Raw genomic sequence first — 23,369 nt, 5'->3', positions numbered from 1 at the left:
GTGAAGAGACTCCCCTGCAGGTGGAGAGCTGGAGCTCGAACCAGGATCCTTACACTGGTCCTTTCACTTTGCGCCACCTGTGCTTAACCTGCTGCGCTACCACCTGACTCCCTATCAAGGGCTTTCTATGCCAAGTTTGTGATAAAGGAGACAAAGCTAGAGAGTCGGGAGTTGGGAGGAAGCGCAGCAGGTTAAGCGCAGGAGGTACAAAGCACAAGACCGGTGTAAGGATCCCACTTCGAGCCCCTGGTTTGAGCCCCTGGTTCAAGCCCCTGTCTCCTCACCTGCAGGGGAGGGTGTCGCTTCACAGGCAGTGAAGCAGGTCTGCAGGTGTCTGTCTTTCTCTCCCCCTCTCTGTCTTCCCCTCCTCTCTCTATTTCTCTTTGTCCTATCCAACGGCGAACGACAACAATAATAAGTACAACAATAAAACAAGGGCAACAAAAGGGAATAAATAAATATTAAAAAAAAAAAAGCTAGAGAGTTACTTGAGGGAAATGCTTTTGAGGCAAAATAATTTGTCTGCCAACACACAGCTGGTAAAAGCAATGAAGATGGGGAGCCAGGAGGTGGTGTCCCCGGAGGTGGTGCATATATAGTTAAGCGCAAGGATCTGGGTTTAAGCCCCTGCTCCCCACCTGCAAAGGGGATGCTTCGTGAGTGGTGAAGCAGGTCTACAGGTATCTGTCTTTCTCTCTCCCTCTCTCTCTCTCTTAGCTAATAAAAATTAAAGAGAAAAAAAAAACACAGAAAAAGATGGCTTCTGGCAGTGGCGGATTCATAGAACTGGCACTAAACCCCAGCAGTAACCCTAGTGGCAATAAAATACGTACATACATACATACAGACAGACATACATGCACACATACATGCACACATACAAAAGCAATTAAGATGAAAGTTAGACCCAGAGGCATAGGATTTAGAACCTTGTTCTTTTAAATAAATAAATAAATAAATAAATATAAAAGCAATGAAGATGGAAGTTAGACCCAGGGGCATAGGATTTAGAACCTTGTTCTTTTCACTCTGCATGACCTCTTTTCTGCATTATTCTTTGTATCGTATATGTTTATGTATGAGGAGGAATTTGGAACAAGAAGCTTCCCTTCCATTTGTGGCAGTGTGTAATTTTATGAACCATGGAATAGCCTTGGTTTTTACAATGTTTTTATTGCACTAGGAAATATCCTGGGGCTTGTAGGAGTGTGCTACTTACTTTCTTTTACAGAGCTCGAAGAAATGACTTGGCTCCTGTCAATTGCTGAGTCTTAGTTTTTAATCTGAAAAAATGAACTCTTGTTCCTTGAGAGCAGAGAAGGAAGCCAGAAAAATCTGGCTGGGGGGGGAGGGAACACTTAATGTTTATTAAAGAACATCTGTATTCCACATCGTCATTCAAAGTTCTCTTCTGATTGTAATGTACATGCATTGGCTACTGAAGACTTTTCAGGGCTAAACAGTGAACTTTATTATTGAAAACAAAGGGTGTTTTCTCATCTTTGCGAATGTATAGATGTGTATTTAGCACAAACTTTTTCAGTTCAAAACAATGAGCTCTTCACTGAGAGCAAGAAATGCCAGGAAAAGAAATGCCCTCAATCTGGATCTTTGTATTATAGAATAACTAGGCGGCAAACACAATCAGAAAAAATATAGCTAGGATCACAGATCACTGTTGATTAGTGGTGCTTGATTTTAGATAAAAAAACAACATCAGTTTGGGAGTCGGGTAGTAGCGCAGCGGGTTAAGCTCATGTGGTGCAACGCGCCAGGATCCTAGTAAGGATCCTGGTTCGAGTCCCTGGCTCCCCACCTGCAGGGTGGTCGCTTCACAAGCGGTGAAGCAGGTCTGTAGGTGTCTGTCTTTCTCTCCCCTCTCTGTCTGTCTTTCTCTCCCCTCCTCTCTCCATTTTTCTCTGTCCTATCCAACAACAATGACATCAATAACAACAATAAAACAACAAGGGCAACAAAAGAGAATAAATAAATATTTTAAAAAAACATTTCAGGCTTAAATGGAGGTGTGGTTTATTTATTGTTTCAACAAGTATTTGCTCCATCTACTGTGTGATATGTGAATCCTAGACTTTAAATCCAGGTTTTGAAACTTGGGTTCATTCCGAACCTGAGCAGAACCTTTCCCATCACTGCGTAGCTGTGTTGTTTCTTAGACAAATTCTTACATATGGTCCATCTGGGTAAAATCTCTTTGTGTAAGTATGAAAATAGAAATGTAACAAGCAATTTCCTGGCTTGTTTATGGGAAACACTTCTTACTTATTAAAAAACATTTGTTTTGTGGTCTGGGAGGTGGCGCAGTGGATAAAGCTTTGGACTCTCAAGCATGAGGTCCTGAGTTCAATCCCCGGCAGCACATGTACCAGGGTGATGCCTGGTTCTTTCTCTCTCCTCCTATGTTTCTCATTAATAAGTAAATAAAATCTTTAAAAAAATAAAATAAAATAAAAACATTTATTTCATTACTAGTGAGAGAGTGAGGGGATCAGAGCATCACTCTGGCACATACCTTGTGGGGAAATCAAACTCAAGACCTTATACTTGAAAGTTTTGTGTTCTTTCTCTGCATCACCACCCAGACCTATTCTTGTTGTTGTTGTTATTTTGCAACATTGATGTGACCCAAAGGTGGCCCAGTAGATAAAACACTGGACTCTCAAGGAAGAGGTCTTGAGTTTGATCTCTGGAATTCTATGTGTCCGAGTGATGCTCTGGCTCTCTCTCTCATTAATAAGTAAATAAATCTTTAGCAAAGATGAAAAAGAATATTGATATCCTTAGTTATTTCTAGGTAGATAATAACATTTTTAATTATGGTAGATAGTATCGTAATTATGTGTTTTGATTACAACTGAGAAGCAAATTAATTTCTTTTTTTCTATTTTGCTAAGAATGTTTTATTTTCTCCTGAGCGAGATTCACAGGGTCCCATCGTCACACAGTGTCAATCTGTTTCCTTTTCAGTGCCTTGTACTTGTCCATCAGTCCTGGCTGAAGAAATTTGGTTACTATAAACTCATCTTGATTTCTTTCTACCTAGAAGGAACAGCCTCCATTGTCATGTTACTTCTCGGACAACAACGCTATTATCTCTTGGCTCTGTATCTCATCATTATCATGTAAGTAGATGTCAGTGCGCACCTTTACGTGACACCAGGTCTCAACATTCACCCTTTGAGCACTGAAACATCTTGGATCTCAACAGTGTTTGACATTCAGTTTCAGGCAGAGTCATTGTACTTATCTGGCAAGTTGTCAGAATGTTAGTTAATAGCTTCTTCTCCTCCTCCTCCTTCTTTTTTGAATGAATTTCACACACTAAATTTTGTAGTGACATTAAGTGCTTCCTTCTATCCAATCAAAGCGCATAAATGCCATAATCAACGAAGGACCTTGCCCCAAGCCACGCCTTCTTGTGATGTCTGGGGTAATGGCTCTGCTTGGCTAAGGCAGAGACTGAAAAACTGTCTCCTATAACCAGTAAGGGACTAATTATTAGTAACTTTGTCTTCCTTCTATGTTCTGACTCTATCCTTTCTCTGTTCCCACTGCTATTCCTCTGGGTCAGATCCTCACCATCTGTTATATGGATGGATTCTGTGGAACATTCTACAGTTATACAGTATGAGTATACCTGTCCAGATACCAGATACCAGAGTCACATGTGAGCAAGAACTCGCCTCTCAGTTATTTTGCCACTGCAAATCACACTTCTGAGGGACAGAGGGGACATCATCGAAAACTAGGGCATAGAATATCATAAGGTTTTCATGATTGTGTGCCTCATTCTACATGATTAATCCTGTTACTCTAGTCCCAGTTTCTCCAATTCTTTCAGCTGTATTGCTTCTAGAATATATGCCACTGCTTTGCTTAATAATCTTTTTTTTTTTTTTTTTTTTTTTTTGCTACTAAGGGTTTCATACCTGCATGCTTCTACTGCTCCTGGCAGATTCTTTTTTTTTTTTTTTTTTTTAAATATAGGTAGAAGGTAAGAGCCAGGGAGGGAGGGAGAGACCCCCAACCACAGCACTTCACCACTGGTGAATGTCCCACGTGATGGCTCAGGGCTCAAACCAAGATCCCTAAGGAATGGGAAAGTGTGTGCTCTTCTGGGTGAGCTGTCTTCCAGCTCCCCACTAAAAAAAAAAAGTCAATAAAAGTATTTCATTTTGGGAGTCAGGTGGTAGGGCAATGGGTTAAATGCAGGTGACACAAAGTGCAAGGACAGGCATAAGGATCCTGGTTTGAGCCCCTGGCTCCCCACCTGCAGGGGAGTTGCTTCACAGACAGTAAAGCAGGTCTGCAGGTGTCTATCTTTCTCTCCCCCTCTCTGTCGTCCCCTCCTCTCTCCATTTCTCTCTGTCCTATCCAACAACGACAGCAATAACAACAACAGCAACAATAACTACAACAGTAAAACAACAAGAGCAACAAAAGGGAATAAGTAAATAATTTTTTATTTTATTTTATTTTATTTTATTTATTTTTCCTCCAGGGTTATTGCTGGGCTCGGTGCCTGCACCATGAATCCACTGCTCCTGGAGGCCATTTTTCCCCCTTTTGTTGCCCTTGTTGTTGTAGCCTCGTTGTGGTTATTACTATTGCCATTGTTGATGTTGTTCGTTGTTGGATAGGACAGAGAGAAATGGAGAGAGGAGGGGAAGACAGAGAGGGGGAAAGAAAGACAGACACCTACAGACCTGCTTCACCTCCTGTGAAGCGACTCCCCTGCAGGTGGGGAGCCGGGGGCTCCAATCGGGATCCTTAAGCCGGTCCTTGCACTTTGCGCCACGTGCACTTAACCCGCTGCGCGACCACCCGACTCCCAATAATTTTTTTTAAAAAGTATTTCATTTTAAAAAGAATATATATATTCACGAATATCTAATATGGGGGGATAGAAATAATTGCCTAATATACAACTTTACTTTTCACAAACTAAATGTCAATTTCCATTTGATGTTGATCTGGTTTAGACAAAATTTGTGTCTAAGTTATAATAGTTGTATGTGTATGTTTAAAAATTGTTTCTAGGGTGACCATGCAGGCTTCTTTGTGCTTGTTTCACCTGCCGCTGGCTGACGTGGTCGACGCAGACTTGCTCAAGTTCAGTCGGCAGTAAGTATACCTGTCCAGATACTAGCTACCAGAGTCACATGTGAGCAAGAACTCACATCTCAGTTACTTTGCCACTGCAAATCACACTTCTGAGGGACATCGTTGAAAACTAGGGAGCAGAATATCATAAGATTTTCTTTTTCTTTCTTTCTTTTTCTTTTTTTTCTTTTTTTGCCTCCAGGGTTATCACTGGGGCTTGGTGCCTGCACCATGAATTCACTGCTCCTGGAGGCCATTTTTTTTCCCTTTTGTTGCCCTTGTTGTTGTAGCCTTGTTGTGCTTATTATTGCTGTTGTTGATGTCCTTTGTTGTTGGATAGGACAGAGAGAAATGGAGAGAGGAGGGCAAGACAGAGAGGGGGAGAGAAAGATAAACACCGGCAGCCTGCTTCACTGCTTGTGAAGCGACTTCCCTGCAGGTGGGGAGCCCTGTTTGAACCAGGATCCTTATGCCGGTCCTTGTGCTTTGCGCCACGTGCGCTTAAACAGTTATGCTACCGCCTGACCCTCCCCCCCATAAGGTTTTCATGATTGTGTGCCCTAAGCAACTCTTCCTTGATTCTGGAAGGAGATTATATATATGTTTATGCTTATTTATATTTTTATAAGGTTTATTGCTGAGGCTTAGTGCCTGAACGATGACTCCACATTCCCTGTGACCATTTTTTTTTCTTTTGTTTTTCTCTTCTCAGATAGGGGCAGAAGCAGAGAGGGAGAGAGATGGAGAGACACCTGCAGCACTGCTTCAACGCTTATGAAGCTTCCTTATGCAGCTGGGGACTGGGGACTTGAACCCAGGTCCTTGTGTATGATAAGATGTATGCTCTGGGGGGTCGGGCGGTAGCATACCCGGTTAAGCGCAGGTGGCACAAAGCAAAAGGACAGGCATAAAGGATCCCAGTTCGAGCCCCCAGCTCCCCACCTGCAGGGGAGTTGCTTCACAGGCGGTGAAGCAGCTCTGCAGGTGTCTGTCTATCTCTCCCCCTCTCTGTCTCCCCTCTTCTCTCTGTCCTATCCAACAACAATAACAATGACAATGATAACCACAACAAGGATAAAACAAGGGCAACAAAAGAAAAGGGAAGTCTCTAGGAGCAGTGGATTCATGGTGCAGGCACAGAGCCCCAGCAATAACCTTGGAGGCAAAAAAAAAAAAAAAAAAAAGATGTATGCTCCACTGAGTGCTGCTCCAGGACATAATAATTTTTCCTCCCTTGGGCTGACATAGCCAACACCACATAATAGGGTCAAATCTCAGAAACCAAAATGAAGTCTTAGAGTGCTTTATACTCTATACATTGTAAAAAATACTTTATGACTGAGTGATAAGACAAAATGACCTTTGCTCTGTGACATTTCAAAATTCAAAAAGACAAATCAAGGTCCATCTTATCCCTTCTTACTGGAATAAGTGTAAATTGGGGATGAGAGGTTTTGTTCTTTGCCTTGGTTGTACGTGTTTTCCATGAGCTATAAAACCCAAGGACATGTGTCCTGGTTTACAGGTTATAGAAGATATGCACATTCTTTACTGCCTCTGGACAAACATGTAGACTGCATGGCCCCCTTTTCCTTTCCCTAAAAGTCTTATTTATTTATTTATGAGAGAGGAGAGAAGACGAGAACTAAAGCCCCACTCTGGCACATAGGATGGCAAGAATAAAACTCAGGACCTCCTACTTGAAAACACAGTGCCGTATCCACGGTGTCATCTCCTAGGTCTGTCTTTCTCTTTTTCTTTTACTCATTTTATTTTTTAATTAATTTGTTTCTTGGATAGAGACAGAAATTGAGAGAGAAGGGGAGAGAGGGGGGAGAGAGAGAGGGAGGGAGAGACAGATATCTTTCTTACTAAGTACAATAAAGAATAAAATAGATACATAAAATAATAAAATATTTTAAAAGAAAAGTAAATTAGAAATGAATGAACTGTGGGCTGACAAAACAGCTCACTTAATTTTTTTAATTTTTAAAAATTTACTTATTATTGGATAGAGACAGAGAGAAATTGAGAGGGGAGGGGGAGATAGAGAGGAAGAGAGACAGAGACACCTGCAGCCCTGTTTCACCACTTGTGAAGCTTGCCCTCTGCAGGTAGGGACCAGGGGCTTGAACCCAGGGCCTTGGGCACTGTAGTGTATGTACTAACCAGGTGTGTTACCACCTCGCCCCCCAAATATCTTACTGGAGTAGCGCACTGCTTTGCCATGTGCAGGACCCAAGTCTGAACTTGGCTCCCTGAGTCTTGAAGGAAGTTTTGATGCTGTAGTCTCTCTCTTTCACTCTCTCTTTGCCTCTCTGTCTCTATCTAAAAAACAAAGACAGGGAGTCGGGTGGAAGCGCAGCTGGTTAAGCTCACATGGCGCAAAGTGCAAGGACTGGCGTGAGGATCTCGGTTCGAGCCCCCCGGCTCCCTACCTGCAGGGGAGTCGCTTCCCAGGCAGTGAAGCAGGTCTGCAGGTGTCTATTTTTCTCTCCTCCTCTCTGTCTTCCCCTCCTTTCTCCTTTTTTCTCTCTCCTATCCAACGATGACAACATCAGTAACAACAATAACTACAACAACAACAATAAGGGCGACACAAAGGAAATAAATATGAGTTGTGTGGAATTGGCCCAGGGATAGAGCATAGGGGTCTTCTATCAGAAGTCTTGAGTGGGATCCTCAACACTACATGGAAACAAAAGTGCCTCCCAAAGACTAAAACTCAAGCAAAGACAGATAAGCTATCAGGCATTACTGCAGTTAACAGTTTACAGCTCTCAAATTCTTTTTGAACGAGACTGGGAATAATGCAATAAAATGTCTCTAAGACTGGAAAGGGAGCAATACCATTATTTGCTGCCTGCCAACAGGTGCCAGCACAGTGTATGTTGGTTTATTCCAGTTTTGTGCCAGCCCTCTGTGAGAGTTGTGTTGACTCAACAAATATTTGCTAATCGCTTCTTAGGAGTCTTGCACAGAGGCAAATGCTAGGGATCCGATTCAACAGACCTTGTGACAGATCCTTCCCACCACTCAGCATGCTCGGGGCTTCCCGCTAAGCGGCTACTGTTACAATTGTGCTTTTCTGTTCTGCCCTCTTACCAAGAGTCAGATAGTTTTGTCTCAGATCTGCTGATGCCAGATGCACGTGTGACAATTATAACACTTAATACTCCCCTATTGTAGGGGCCAGGAGTGGCACACCTATCTAAGTGCATGTGTTACTATGCACAGGGACCTGGGTTCAAGCACCATTGCATAAAAACAAAGTTACCCCCCTCTTACCTGCAAGGGGGAAAGTTTCAACGAGTGGTGGAGCAGTGCTGCAGGTGTCCGTCTCTCTCCTTCTCCATCCTCTTTTCCTTCTCAGTTTCTCTCTGTCCTGTAAAATAAATAATGTTAAAAATATTTTCTAAAAAATATCCCCATAGTTTATAATTATGTATTAGGAGGTAGGGTGTAAAATGGAGTTACCTCTGTAACCTAGATCACATGCTTCAGAGAACCTGACAGGTCAGCTATGTTGTACTAGGTAGGACACAGGTTACCATGCATGAGGGCCAGAGTGCAAGTCCCCGGTCCCCTCATCTGCTGGGGCTGGGGGGATGAGTGGTAGAGCAGTGCTACAGGTCTCTCTCTCTCTCTCTCTCTTTCTGTTTCTCTCTATCATAAAAAGGAAGAAAAGAAAATTACCAACGGGGATGGAGTCGTGCGTAGGCACCAAGCCCCAGCGGTGACTCTAGTGCAGAACAAGACAAAGCACAAAAACCCACCATTACCCAAAAATGCTTAAGTGGAATTCTTATTAGAATCTCTTTTCCCCTTTGGTTGCCCTTGTTGTTTTATCATTGTTATGGTTATTATCAGTGTTGTTATTGATGTCATTGTTGTTGGATAAGATAGAAATGGAGAGAGGAGGGGAAGGCAGAGAAGAGGAAAGACACCTGCAGACCTGCTTCACCGCTTGTGAAGGGACCCCCCCCCACAGGGGAGGAGCTGGGGGCTCGCGCCATGTGCACTTAACCTGCTGCGCTACCGCCGGACCCCCTTCTTACTAGAATCTTACATGAAAATAATCCTTCATGAAAGTGTGCAGACAGACTTAGGCGGGAATCCTAATCTACTTACCAGCTGTGTGTCTGTGGACAAGTTAATCTGTTCTCTCATTTCATATGATGGTGGCAAAAAAAAATTATAATTATTACTCTATTTCTACTCTATTTCTGTTATTGTGTAGTTAGGGTGAAAGGTAGACACACATGTATACACACACACACACACACACACACACACACACACACACACACACACGATTTGGGTGTGACATAGACGCTGGTTGTCTTTATTTCAGGTGGCCCCTGTCCTCAATGGTCTTTGGCATCAATGCTCTGTTTACCAAGCCTGCTCAGGCTCTGGCTCCTATGGTGACAGTCTCCCTGCTCGCCCAGTATGGATATGGAAGCCCAAACAAAAGGTAGAGTGTGAAAACCTCCCTGAAACTATGTGAGAGGAACAGGAACGCGAGCTCCATCTTTTAGCGTGGTTACTAGGCAGTTAACTTGGACTTTGGATACTACCAGTCATTAACATGTAGAGCTTGAGCAAGCTGTCATAAAAAAGCATTATGAATGTCAAAGGAGCTTAAATAGGAGGCTCTTCAAGGGCATTCTTTACATAAGCCTTTTTATTCCCCCCCCCTTTAATTAGGGATTTAATAGAGCTTTACAAAATGGTAAAATTTCAGGGATATAATTTCACACCCATTCATGGTCAGTAAGTCATCATACCTCCACCTTTATTTATTCCCTTTTGTTGCCCTTGTTGTTTTTTTTAATTGTTGTAGTTATTATAGTTGTTATTGATATCATTGTTGTTGGATAGGACAAAGAGAAAGGGAGAGAGGAGGGGAAGACAGAGAGGGGGAGAGAAAGATAGATACCTACAGACCTGCTTCACTGCTTGTGAAGCAACTCTCCTGCAGGTGGGGAGCTGGGGGCTTGAACCGGGATCCTTACGCCGGTCCTTGCGCTTTGCACCACCTGCACTTAGCCCACTGCACTACCGCCCGACTCCCCATTTATTTATTTATTTTAAAGATTCTATTTATTTATTTATTAATGAGAAACATAGGAGGAGAGAGAAAGAACCAGATATCACTCTGGTACATGTGCTACCAGGGACTGAACTCATGACCTCATGCTTGAGAGTCCAATGCTTTATCCACTATGCCACCTCCTGGACCACGCATTTATTTTTTTTAAACCAGAGCACTGCTCAGCTCTAGCTAATGGTGGTGGTGTGGTGTATTGAACCTGGGACCTTGGAAGCTCAGGCACAAGAGTCTCTTTGCATAACCATTATGCTATCTACCCCTGCCCAAAACTAAAAATATTTTTTAAAAGAAAAACAAAACTCCATTGATTATGGAAGACCAATCAGGCCACTGTCAGAGACGTGACAGGCCAGACAAGGTAAAACTGAGATTTCCACCCTATTCTACCCAGGGTCAGGGAGCGCTTCATACAAGAGGGAGGGGTCTTGAGCTGGGTGTTGGAGACTAAGCTGGATTTCTCCTTTAGAATTTGGCAAAATAATAATAATAACAAAATTAAAATAATATATAAAAAAAGAATCTGGCATGATGTCATCTCAGGCAGAAAGAGCAGCTTGACAGAAGTCCAGGGGCACAAGAGAACTCCCACTGGAGTTCATTTATTCACTGAGAGCCTCCCACACCCCCACTGAACAAGACAGCACGGCCTTCTGCCCTAGTAGTGCCGACATGCCAAGAGAGGGAGTGAGCTCACAGTGTTAGAGGACAAGACTCGCATGTCCCAGGTTCCAAAGGTCACAGGTTCAATCCCTGGCATAGCCATAAACCAGAGCTGAGCAATGCTCTGGTCTCTCTCTCATACAGGCAAATAAATACATTTTAAAAAAGAAAAGAAAGACAAGTAGAATACATAACATGGGGGGTTTCAGTGGCTCACGTGGTTGAGCACACATGTTTACAATGTACAAAGACCCAGGTTCAAGCCCTAGGTTCAAGATGGTCCCTATCTGCAGAGGGAAGTTTGTGAAACTTCAGTGAAGCAGTGCTTCGACTGTCTCTCTGTCTCTCCCTCTCCCTTCCTCCTCATGTTCTCTCTGTCTCTGTCAAATAAATAAATTAACAAAACATAGCATGTCATCTGGTCATAAGTTCTTTGGTGTAAAATGAAGCAAAAAAGAAAGCTTCGTTTTTATTTGATTTACAAGATCATGCACTAATAAGGGTGGTGGTCCAGGAGGTGGCACAGTGGATAAAGCACAGGACACTCAAGCATGAGGTCCCAAGTTCAATCCCTGGCAACACATGTCCCAGAATGATGTCTGGTTCTTTCTCTCTCTCTGCCTATCTTTTTCATGAGCAAATAAATACAAATATTTTTAAGAAACCTAATAGGGGTGTAGTCCCACAGTGCTCCCATCACTAACCCCCCCCCATCCCCACCCCATGATTACCTCTATAGTTCTCCCAAAGTCTTCATTCTGGGTTGATTTTTTTTTCAAGTTCATGTGTTTCAGTTCTCTCTATTCCACATAAGAGTGAAATCATTCCCCAGCTGTCCTTCACCTCCTTACGTCACTAAGTATAATCAGCTCCAGTTCCATCCCTAGTGGACACAATGTCATATTTATTTATTTATTTATTTATTTTCCCTTTTGTTGCCCTTCTTTTTTTTTTTTATTGTTGTTGTAGTTATGATTGTTGTTGTTATTGATGTTGTTGTTGTTGGGTAGGACAGAGAAAAATGGAGAGAGGAAGGGAAGACAGAGAAGGGGAGAGAAATACACCTGCAGACCTGCTTCACCGCCTTTGAAGTGACTCCCCTGCAGGTGGGGAGCCGGGGACTTGAACTGTGATTACGCTGGTCCTTGTGCTTCGTGACACATGTGCTTAACCTGCTGCGCTACAGCCTGACTCCTACAATGTCATCTTTTAAAAAAAATTGCTGAGTAATACTCCATTGAGTCTATGTCCCATAACTTTATCCATTCGTGTCGATGAGCATTTAGGCTGTTCCCATATTTTGGCAATCGGGAGATGGGAAGTGACCTTTGAATAGACTTGAAAGGAGACAGGGGACTGTGGTGGCCCTCTGGGGGAAGAGCATTCCTGGCGGCAGCCACAGCCAGACCCAGAGCACAGGAGAGCAGCATGCCTGGTGTTCTGGGCCAGCCGGTGTGGCGACTGGGGCGGGGCGGGGCGGAGCCAGCTCCTACAGGGCGCAGAACCCGATTTGCTCCTGTGGTTTCATCTCGAGCTTGATGGTGATGACCGGGCAGCGGAGGGCTTGTCTGGTTCTAGCTTCCAGGGCCTTCATATTAGGGCCACAGCAAAATTGAGCAAACCGTGCACAGGGCTCCCATACATTCCCTGCCCTCTCTCTCCTGCGGCCTCCACTATCAGCTTCCCTCACCGGAGACTGACGTTTATTACCAGCAATGAACCCGCTTGTCTAAAGTCCAGAGTTTCATTAGGGTTGGTTGTTGGCATTGTACTCTCTTCGGTTTTGACAAACAGGTCATGACGTGTATTCACCGCGGCGGCATCACACTCAATAGTCTCGCTGCCCTGACAGCCCTCTGTGTCCCTCCTGCCAGCCTTCCTTGCTCCCTGATCCTGATCTTGGCTCATCCTCTTACTGTGCCCAAGGTCTGGCGCGTTGGAGTTATGCTGTCTGCTTTCTTTTTCTTTTCTTTCTTTCTTTCTTTCTTTCTTTCTTTCTTTCTTTCTTTCTTTCTTTTTTTTTTTTGTACAAAACTGCCAGATTGACTTCTGAAGTGCTTATACCATCTTGAATATTGACCATCAACTAAGGAAGGTCTCCTCCTTCCACATGCTCACCATTCATCATTATTTAGTTGACACTTTTTATACCCAATTTAATATCTTCTTCTGGGGCCAGGTGTTGGTGTACTTGCTTAAGTGCACACATTACCATGAACGCGAGGACCCAGGTTCAAGCCCCTGGTCCTCACCTGGACGGGGAAACTTCACAAGCAGTGAAGTAGTGCTACAAACATCTCTCTTTCTATCTGCCATTTTTTCCCCTCTCTCTCTATTTTTTTTTTCCTTCCAGGGTTATTGCTGGAGCTCAATGCTGGCACTATGAATCCACTGCTCCAGGTGGCTATTTTTTCCATTTTATTGGTTAGAAGAGAGAAATTGAGAGAGGAGGGGGAGATAGAGAGGGAGAAAGACAGATACCTGCAGACCTGTTTCACTGCTTGTGAAATGTCCCCCCCTGCAGGTGGCTCGAACCTAAATCCTTACTCGGCTCCATTCAGTATTATGTGGGCTTAACTGGGTGCACCACTATCTGACCCCCTTCTCTCTCAATCTCAATTTTTCTCTGTCTTCTCTTATCTCTCTCTTTTCTTTCTTTCCTTTTTTTTTTTTTTTTTTAAACCAGAGCACTGCTTGGCTCTGGCTTATGGTGGTGCTAGGGACTGAACCACGGACCTTTTGTGCCTCAGGCATGAAAGTCTTTTTGTATAACCATTATGCTGTCTCCTCATCCCACTGTCTCTGTCAAATGTAGAAATAAATATCCTCTTCCTTCTTTTTTCTCTGGCAACTACTGTTTTGCTATTGCTCTATGTTAAAGAATGAATTGAGGGCTCAGAGGTAGCTCAACTGGTAGAGATGTCAACACATAATGCTTTTCTGTGTGTGAGCCCCAGCACCACATGGGCCTGTCACGGATGGCACTGGGGGGGACTTCATGGATGATGACGTGGTGCATTGCTGTCTCTACCTCTCTCAAAAAGAAGAAGGAGAAGAGGAAGAAGAGGAAGGAGAAGAAGAAAAGGAAGGAGAAGGGAGTCAGGTGGTTGTGCAGCGGGTTAAGCGCACATGGTGCAAAGCACAAAGACTGGCATAAGGATCCTGGTTCGAGCCCCCTGCTCCCCACCTGCAGGGGAGTCGCTTCCAGGAGGTGAAGCAGGTCTGCAGGTGTCTGTCTTTCTCTCCCCTCTCTGTCTTCCCCTCCTCTCTCCATTTCTCTCTGTCCTATCCAACAACGATGACAATAATACACTTGTCATTTATCTGTGAGGGACTATTTAGCATTTGACATGTGGTGACCTCCCAAAGCCCATGTTAATCTGAAACTATCGACTAAAGTCCAGAGGTGAACTGTCAACTGTGCAGGATGTTGAGAGTCTTCGGGACTGGTCCAGTGTGATGCACCTAGCAGCACTGTCTACTTGGAAAAAAGTCCAGGGGCCAAGAGAGAGTTCACCTGCTAAGGGTTATGCCTTGCTAAGCATGTGGCCTGGGTTCAAGCTCCAGCACCATAGGAGGAGGTGCCAAAGCACTAGAGGAAGCTCCAGTTCAGTGACATCTCTTCCTCTCTCTGTCTGTCTGCAATGGATAGGTTGTCCCAGTAGTAGCAAAATCACATGTGAGTGAGGTCCAAAGTTCAAAAAAAAGAAAAAGGAAATTATACTTGCAAAGGAGTTTTTAAATATCTGATCCCCCCGCTCACTGTTACTATACACAGGACTGAGTTGCCAAAAGACATTCATGCCTGAAGCTCCAAAGTCCCAGGTTCAATCCCCAGTATCACCCTAAGCCAGAACTCAGTGCTTTGGGAGGAAAAATAAAAAAGAAGAAGAAGGGGGCAGGCGGTGGCACACCTGGTTAAGCACATACATTATGTGTGCTAGGGCCCGGGTTCAAGCCCCTGGTGCCCACCTGCAAGGAGAAAGCTTCACAAGTGGTGAAGCAGGTCTGCAGGTGTCTCTCTGTCTCTCTTCTGCACTTTTCCCCTCCCCTCACAATTTCTCTCTGTCTCTATTCGAAATAAAGATTTAAAAAAAAAGGAGAAGAAGAAGAAAGAGGAAGAAGAAGAAGAAAAAGGAGGAAGAAGAAAGAAAGAAAGAAAAAGGAGGAGTAGGAAGAAGAGGAGGAGGAGGAGACACAGGACGTATAGTTAGGGGTATCTTCCTTTCTGAAAGCTGACAAGTCATCCACTTGATACAGCTGAAGCCATGCTGGCTCTGTAGGGCAATTGTTTTACCAAGATCAACCAGCTGTGTTCTTGGTGGCCTAAGGATCTGCGACTCAGCAGCTGGCTAGTTAAGGTTGTTAGCACAGATGCAGAACTGGAGTACTTGGTGAAGAAAAGTTATGTTTAAGCCTTTTTTTTATTTTTAAGAATCATTTTTAATCTTTTTAGTTTATTTATTATTGGTGGATAGAGACAGAGAGAAATTGAGAAGGGAGAGGAGATAGAGAAGGAGAAAGACAGAGAGACACCCGCAGCCCTGCTTCACCGCTTGTGAAGCTTTCCCCCTGCAGGTGGGGACCAGGGACTCAAACCTGGGCCCTTGCACACTATCATGTGTGTGCTTAACCAGGTGTGCCACCGCCTGGCCCCATTTAATCTTTTTTTAATCATAGAGGATTAGGTATTTCTTAAAAAAAATTTTAGATTTATTTTCCCTTTTGTTGCCTTTGTTGTCTTTTTTATTGTTGTAGTTATTATTGTTGTTGATGTCGTTATTGTTGGATAGGACAGAGAGAAATGGAGAGAGGAGGGGAAGACAGAGAGGGGGAGAGAAAGACAGACACCTGCAGACCTGCTTCACCGCCTGTGAAGTGACCCCCTGCAGGTGGGGAGCTGGGGGCTCAAACCGGGATCCTTACTCAGGTCCTCGTGCTTTGCGCCATGTGCGCTTAACCTGCTGCACTACCGCCCGACTCCCGAGGATTAGGTATTTCATGTAGTCATATTAGAAATCAGTTGTCTTGGGGCTGGACGGTGGCACACATGTTACAATGCAGAAGGACCTGAGTTGAAGTCCCCGGTCTCCACCTGCAGTGGGAAAGTTTTGCGAGTGGTGAAGCATTGTTGTAAGTTGGAGTCTCTCTCTCTCTCTCTGCCATGTGCAAGACCCAGGTTCAGTCCTATCTTCCACTGCACTGAAGGAAGAAGAGAAAGAAAGAAAGATAGGAAGGAAGGAAGGATGTAAGAAAGGAAGGAAGGAAGGGAGAGAAAAAGAATAGTTTTTAAACTACAACAGGGGACCAGGTGGTAGCACACTTGGTTGAGCGCACGTTACAACGTGCAAGGAGCCGGGTTCGAACCCCCAGTCCCCACCTTCAGGGGAAAGCTTTTCGAGCGGGGAAGCAATGCTGCAGGTGTCTCTCTGTCTCTAGATTTCTGGCTGTGTCTATCCAATAAATAAAGACAATAAAAAAATAATCACCTTAAAAAAAAACTACAATAGGGCTGGGGAGGTAGTGTGTTAATGTGTTAGAACACTACCCTTGCATACCCAAGACCCCAGGTTCAGTCCCTAGCACACATAAGCCACAGCTAAGCAGTGGTCTGGTTCTTCTTTTTATAGAAATAAACAAAGCAAACTTTTAAAAACTAATATGCACTCCCTACCCCCTCTACATGGTGTATTGCACCAAAGCAAAGGACTTTGGGAAGGGAGGGGAGGAAGAAAACTTTAGGTGCCTATTACATAATGAAATGATATGCATATGTTAATGATTTCATTGGAAAGCAGTACCCCCCAATAACTCCGATAACAAATACTCCGATCCCCAATGAATGATGAAATTAGATCGCACCAAACCACCTTGTTTATTTTATTATTATAAGATTTAAAAAAATATTTATTCCCTTTTGTTGCCCTTGTTTTATTATTGTAGTTATTGTTGTTGTTGTTATTGATGTCGTTGTTGTTGCATAGGACAGAGAGAAATGGAGAGAGGAGGGGAAGACAGAGAGGGGGAGAGAAAGATAGACACCTGCAGACCTGCTTTACCGCTTGTTAAGCAACTCCCCTACAGGTGGGGAGCCGGGGGCTCAAACTGGGATCCTTATGCAGGTTCTTGTGCTTTGTGCCACATGGACTTAACCCGCTGCGCCACCACCCGTACTCCCTTTAATTATCTTTTTTTTTTTTTATCTACTAGATAGAGGCAGTCAGAAATCAAGAGGGACATGGGAGGCAGAGAGGGAGAGAGACAGAGAGACACCTAAAGCCCTGATTCACCCGACTCCCGCCAAAGACCACCTTCTATTGGGCCAGTTAAGCGAACCTACGTTCTTCTGTCCGCAAACTTTTATGGAGGATGTGCTAGGTTTAAGTACTGAGCTGGGAGGTGGGATTCAGAGAGCATTGGGACTTGATAACCTTTCTGCCTTTGAAGCCGTGCGTCATTGGCAGGTAAGGCTAATTAGCACCCTGAGCTAAGTCCAGGGGCAGAGGGAGAACAGGGCAAGAGAGGCTCGACCTCTTCTGAAGGTCTGCATTGCCCTGACTCCGGCGGCATCCTGCTGCTGGCTGGAACATTCTAGAATAGCAAATCCCACCTGCCCCTTTTGCAACCAGAGCCTGCCAATTTAGTCGGTTGAATTACAATGCCATCTGTGGATACTCTGCTGGAAACCTAAAGGAAAACCACTACTTAAAAAAAAGTCTGTGATCAGTCTGCTATTTATGCACACGTGTGCTTTTCAAAATTATATGTGCCATGCTCCCCCCTCCTTTTTTTTTCTTTTTCTTTTCCTGAAAGGCTCAGAATGGTCTTTCCAAAGTTATGCTTAAGGCTAGAACGTTATTTTCCTCTTAAGGACACAGTAAGCACTCAAGCAAAGAAGCAGAATCTAAATATATTGCTCTAGGATAAATAATTAACAAATCAGAAAAGAAACAAAGTTTTGTCTTTTTTTTTTTTTTTGCCACCAGGGTTATTGTTGGGACTTGATACCAGCACTATGAATCCACTGCTTCTGGTGGCCATCTTTATTTATTTATTTTCCCCTTTGTTGCCCTTGTTTTTCATTATTGTTGTAGTTATTGTTGATGTCGTCATTGTTGGATAGGACAGAGAGAAATGGAGAGAGGAGGGGCAGACAGAGAGGGGGAGAGAAAGACAGACACCTGCAGACCTGCTTCACCGCCTGTGAAGCAACTCCCGTGCAGGTGGGGAGCCAGGGGCTTGAACCGGGATACTTACGCCGGTCCTTGTGCTTTGTGCCACGTGCGCTTAACCCGCTGTGCTATCACCCGACTCCCCCAGGAGCCTGTTTCTCCATCTCTGATTTGGCCTAGCTTTTACCACCTGGTAGCACGATAACTCCAGGTTTCTTTGAGCCTAACAGTCAGAGATCCTGGAGCAAATATGTCCATTTGTCCAGTAGCACAGCAGAAGCCTCCGAGGCAGCGCCCACTTCTGAACAGTGGGTGTAGCCTGAGGTGGCAGTACCTGACCTCGTCTGGGCTGTACCTGACCACATCTGGGCTTTACCTGACCTCGTCTGGGCTGTACCTGACCACATCTGGGCTTTACCTGACCTTGTCTGGGCTGTACATGACCTCGTCTGGGCTGTACCTGACCACATCTGGGCTTTACCTGACCTTGTCTGGGATGTACCTGACCACATCTGGGCTGTACCTGACCTTGTCTGGGCTGTACCTGACCACATCTGGGCTGTACCTGACCTCGTCTGGGCTTTACCTGACCTTGTCTGGGCTGTACCTGACCACATCTGGGATATACCTGACCTTGTCTGGGCTGTACCTGACCACATCTGGGCTGTACCTGACCTCATCTGGGCTGTACCTGACCACATCTGGGATTTACCTGACTTTGGGCTGCACCTGACCACATCTGGGCTTTACCTGACCTCGTCTGGGCTGTACCTGACCTTGTCTGGGATTTACCTGACCTTGGGGATAGAAGTTCAAAACAGTCAGCCTGCACCCAGCCCTCTTCTATGGAAGAAGGAAGAGAGTCTTCCTTCCTTCCTTTCTCTCAACTTTTATTTGATAGGAAAGAGAAATTGAAAGGTGAAGAGGAGAGAGAGAAAGAGAGAGACAGACAGAGAGACAGAGACAGAGAGAGAGAGAGAGAGAGAGAGGCTTGTAGCACTGCTTCACTGCTTGGAAGTTTACCCTCTGTGGGTTGGGACCGGGGGACTTGAACCAAGGTCCTTGTGTATAGTAATGTATGCACTCAACCCAGTGGCCTTTTCCTGTGTCTGTCCCGGACTGTCCTTTCCCAAACATAGCTGCAGGTTTGTACACCAGCCTCCTCTGGGTCTGAGTAAGTGGAGGTAGGGACCCACTCCATCATGCAGTTATTTGACAGAGTTACTTGATAACAATTTCTGGGGTCAGCGGTAGCGCAGTGGGTTAAATGCATGTGGCGCAAAGCACAAGGACCCGAGTAAGGATCTTGGTTCGAGCCCCCCACTCCCCACCTGTAGGGGAGTCACCTCACAGGCAATGAAGCAGGTTTGCAGGTGTCTATCTTTCTCTCTCCATTTCTCTCTGTCCTATCCAACAATGACAACATCAATAACAACAACAATAATAATTACAACAACAATGAAAAACAAGGGCAACAAAAGGGAATACACACACACACACACACACACACACACACATACGCACACACAATTTCTGTATGTGTGAGCTAGCAAAACTTTTCTGGAGTCAGCTTTGGGTTAATAAGACATTACTGGAAAGGCTAATTATGTCCTAAATCATCTTGTTCCCTAGTTCAATTTCAGCTCTTCACGAGGCCATGTTCAATTTGATCTGCCTGGTCCCATTGGGCATTGCGGCGATCCAGATTCTGGTTTGGAGCCCATTCTCGATGAAGAGCAAGACAGAATACCCGGGGGCTTTTTAAGACCAGCACTGGCATTGCAGGAGGCAAACGAAATAGGTTGTTTTCTTGTTCGTATATAGAATTTATATCGGAAGGCACCTCTAATTTATTAGAAATAAAACAGCCAAAAATTTCATTGTGTTTTAGGGATTTAAAGTTTTTATTTGTTTGTTTATTTATTTATTTGTGAAATATACAGTGACCAGGGCACTGCTCTGGTATATGCCGTGCAAGGAATCAAACCTGGGACCGCAGAGGCAAGCCGTACACTCTACCCACTGAGCTTCCTCCCCAGCTGCACACTTTAGGGATATTTGACTTTCCTAGAAGGTTGATTATAAGTCATGAGAGAGAAATCCCTAGTAGAGTAGGTGCGGGGGCCAGGTGATGGCAGGCTAAGTGAGAGCGCACCTATTTCAGGGCATATAGTACTAAATGGAAGGACCCGCGCAAGGATTTGAGTTTGAGCCCCTTGCTCCCATCTGCAGTGGGGACACTCCACAAGCAGTTAAACATCTTGGGAGTCGGGCGGTAGCGCAGTGGGTTAAGTGCAGGTGGCACAAAGCACAAGGACAGGCGTAAGGATCCTGGTTCGAGCCCCCGGTTCCCCACCTGCAGAGGAGTCGCTTCACAGGTGGTGAAGCAGGTCTGCAGGTGTCTGTCTTTCTCTCCCCTTTTCTGTCTTCCCCTCCTCTCACTTCTCCCTGTCCTATCCAACAAACTGGGAAAATGGCCTCCAGGAGCAGTAGAGATAACCCTGGAGGCAATAAAAAAAATTAGGTGTCTTGTGGTCCTGAGTTTGAGCCTTAGTTTGACATAAGAGCACCAGGAGCTCCATGGAGGATGGAGCGATGCTGTGGTATCTATCTCTCCTCTTTCTGAGTCTATCTACTCCTCTCCCCTCCCCAAAGGAAAAATGGCCAATGAGTCTTGGAAACCGCTCCATGATGGCACATGTGGTGTTAGCACCTCAGGGTGCTGAGTTCACTCGCTAGTGTCAGATTAAAACAAAAGAGAGAGAGAGAGCTATGGGCTTGGGAGGTGGCAGGTTCCCCAGTGTCACCATGTAGGAGGGGACTGGGGTTTAAATTCCTGGACACCACTGGAGAACACCTGCAGGGGAGCTTCATGAGTGCTAAAGCAGCGCTGTAGTGTCTTTCCCCCCTTTTTAGTCTCTCTCTCTTCCTTCCCCTATCTCTCTGTCTTTTGCCTTCTAGCTAAAAAGAAAAAAAGGGGCGGGGGAGAAAAATGGCTATTGGGAGAAGTAGAGTCCTGTAGGCACAGAACCCCAGTGATAATCCTGCTGGAAAAACAGACAAAAATCCCATTCAGATGATTGATTTAGGGCTGGATGGTGGTGCACCTGGTTGAGCGCACATATTACAATGCATAAGGACCCAGGTTCCAGCCCCTGGTCCCCACCTGCAGGAGGAAAGCTTTTCGAGTGGTGAAGTAGGGCTGTAGTGTCTCTCTGCCTCTCTCCTTCTCTACTTCCCCCTTCCCCTCTCGATTTCTGGCTGTCTCTATACAATAAATAAAGAAATATAATAGAAATTTAAAAAAAAGATGATAGATTTAAACCCAGCCATATAGGGGCTGGGTGGTAGTTCACCTGGTTAAGTGTACACATTACCATGTGTAAGGACCTAGACTCCAGCCTCTCTGCCCCCCACCTGCAGCTGTGAAGAGTTCTGCACATGCCTCTCTGTCTCCTTCTCTCTCTCCAAACAGGGAGTCGGGCGGCAGCGCAGCGGTTAAGCGTACGTAATACGCAAAACGCAAGGACCGTTGTAAGAATCCCGGTTCAAGCCCCCAGCTCCCCACCTGCAGGGGAGTTGCTTCACAGGCGGTGAAGCAGGTCTGCAGGTGTCTGTCTTTCTCTCCCCCTGTCTGTCTTCCCCTCCTCTCTCGATTTCTCTCTGTCCTATCCAACAACGATGACATCAATAATAACTATAACAATAAAACAACAAGGGCAACAAAAGGGAAAATAAATAAATAAAATTACAAAAAAAATAGATTAAAAAAAAGACACCAGGAATAGTGGATTCCGAGTGCCAGCACCTAGCCCCATTGATAAGTCCAGTGGCAAAGCAAAGCAATACACAAAAACCAGCCATATCCATTCTTGCCTTAAATACAAATGATCTGAACACACAGATTAAGACAAAATGCTTTCACTGGATTGAATAACAAGATCCTACAAGATGATACAGAAGCACTGTAAATATAAAAACATAGACCTGTTAAAAGCAAAAAGGTCTAATAGACATTACGGAAACACTAACCAAAGGAAAACTGGAGAGGCTATCTCATTATTGTCAGCTTCAAAGGAAGACATACTACGGGGAGAAAGGAGGAGATCACAGAAAGATTAATGGGCCAATTTGCCAGTAAGAGAGAATGAGCCTGAATATACACACGCGTCGCAAACAAGAGCGCTTCAAAAGGCGTGACACACAGTCTGGAAGGAGAAACAGGCAAATCACAATTATGGGCAAAGCCTTCCCTTCTCTGTAATCAATGGGACTCAAGTCGACACACAATCAATAAGGATACAGAAGCAAGCAGCACGGTATACATGCTTTTCAAGTGCACATGGAAACTTTGGCAAGATAGGTCATCTTCTGAGCATTCAAGTAAACACATAGAAAGGAACTGAAAATCACATGAAAAGAGGCTGGGTAGGGGGAGTCGGGCGGTAGCGCAGCGGGTTAAGTGCACATGGCACAAAGCACAGGGACCAGCATAAGGAGCCCGGTTGGAGCCCCCGGCTCCCCACCTGCAGGGGAGTTGCTTCACAGGCAGTGAAGTAGGTCTTCAGGTGTCTATCTTTCTCTCCCCCTCTCTGTATTTCCCTCCTCTCTCCATTTCTCTCTATCCTATCCAACAATGAATGACATCAACAACAACAATAATAACCACAACAAGGCTACAACAAGGACAACAAAAGGGGGGAAAATGGCCTCCAGGAGCAGTGGATTCATGGTGCAGGCACTGAGCCCCAGCAAACCCTGGAGGCAAAAAAAAAAAAGAAAGAAAGAAAGAAAGAAAGAAAGAAAGAAAGAAAGAAAAGAAAAGAGGCTAGGTGGTGGCGTTCCTGGTTGAGTGCACACGTTACCAGGTACAAGGAGCTGGGTTTAAGCCCCCGGAACCCAACTGCAGTGGGGGAAGTTTCACAAATGGTACAGCGGGTCTGCAGGTATCTATCTTCCCCTCCCCCATCAGTTTCTCTCTGTTTCTATCCAATAACTAAGTAAAGAAATAAAATATCTGAAAAAAAAAATACGTGTCTCCCTATCACAATGGTATTAGACTAGAAGTTAGAAACCACTGCCATATCTGAAAAATCCCCCAGACATCTGGAAGTTGTACTTTAACTAACTCGTGGATCAAAAAAACAGCTGCAAGGGGTATTGGAAAATATTTTGAGTGGTCTGGAAGGTGGCACAGTGGATAAAGTGCTAGACTCTCCTGCATGAGGTCCTGAGTTTAATCCCTGGCAGCATACATAACAGAGTGATATCTAGTTCTTTCTCTTTCCTCCTAGTCCTCT

The 23,369-nt window shown here is 44.7% G+C and overlaps 1 protein-coding gene across 1 annotated transcript in view; it reads left to right on the top strand.

The window, feature by feature from the left end:
- Positions 1–19,949, top strand: part of LOC103107797 (transmembrane protein 180) — a 36,952-nt gene extending 17,003 nt beyond the window's left edge. The window contains exons 4-7 of the mRNA XM_007516610.2: positions 2,986–3,140; positions 5,059–5,142; positions 9,476–9,598; positions 19,702–19,949. Of these exons, the coding sequence (XP_007516672.1) occupies positions 2,986–3,140; positions 5,059–5,142; positions 9,476–9,598; positions 19,702–19,834 (495 nt within the window). The 3' untranslated portion in view covers positions 19,835–19,949. The remainder of the gene's footprint in view (positions 1–2,985; positions 3,141–5,058; positions 5,143–9,475; positions 9,599–19,701) is intronic.
- The last annotated feature ends 3,420 nt before the right edge of the window (positions 19,950–23,369 follow it).

This window comes from Erinaceus europaeus, chromosome 15, assembly GCF_950295315.1.
Source record: "Erinaceus europaeus chromosome 15, mEriEur2.1, whole genome shotgun sequence".
Lineage (NCBI taxonomy): Eukaryota > Metazoa > Chordata > Mammalia > Eulipotyphla > Erinaceidae > Erinaceus > Erinaceus europaeus.
This window is presented reverse-complemented; position numbering and strand designations above follow the sequence as displayed.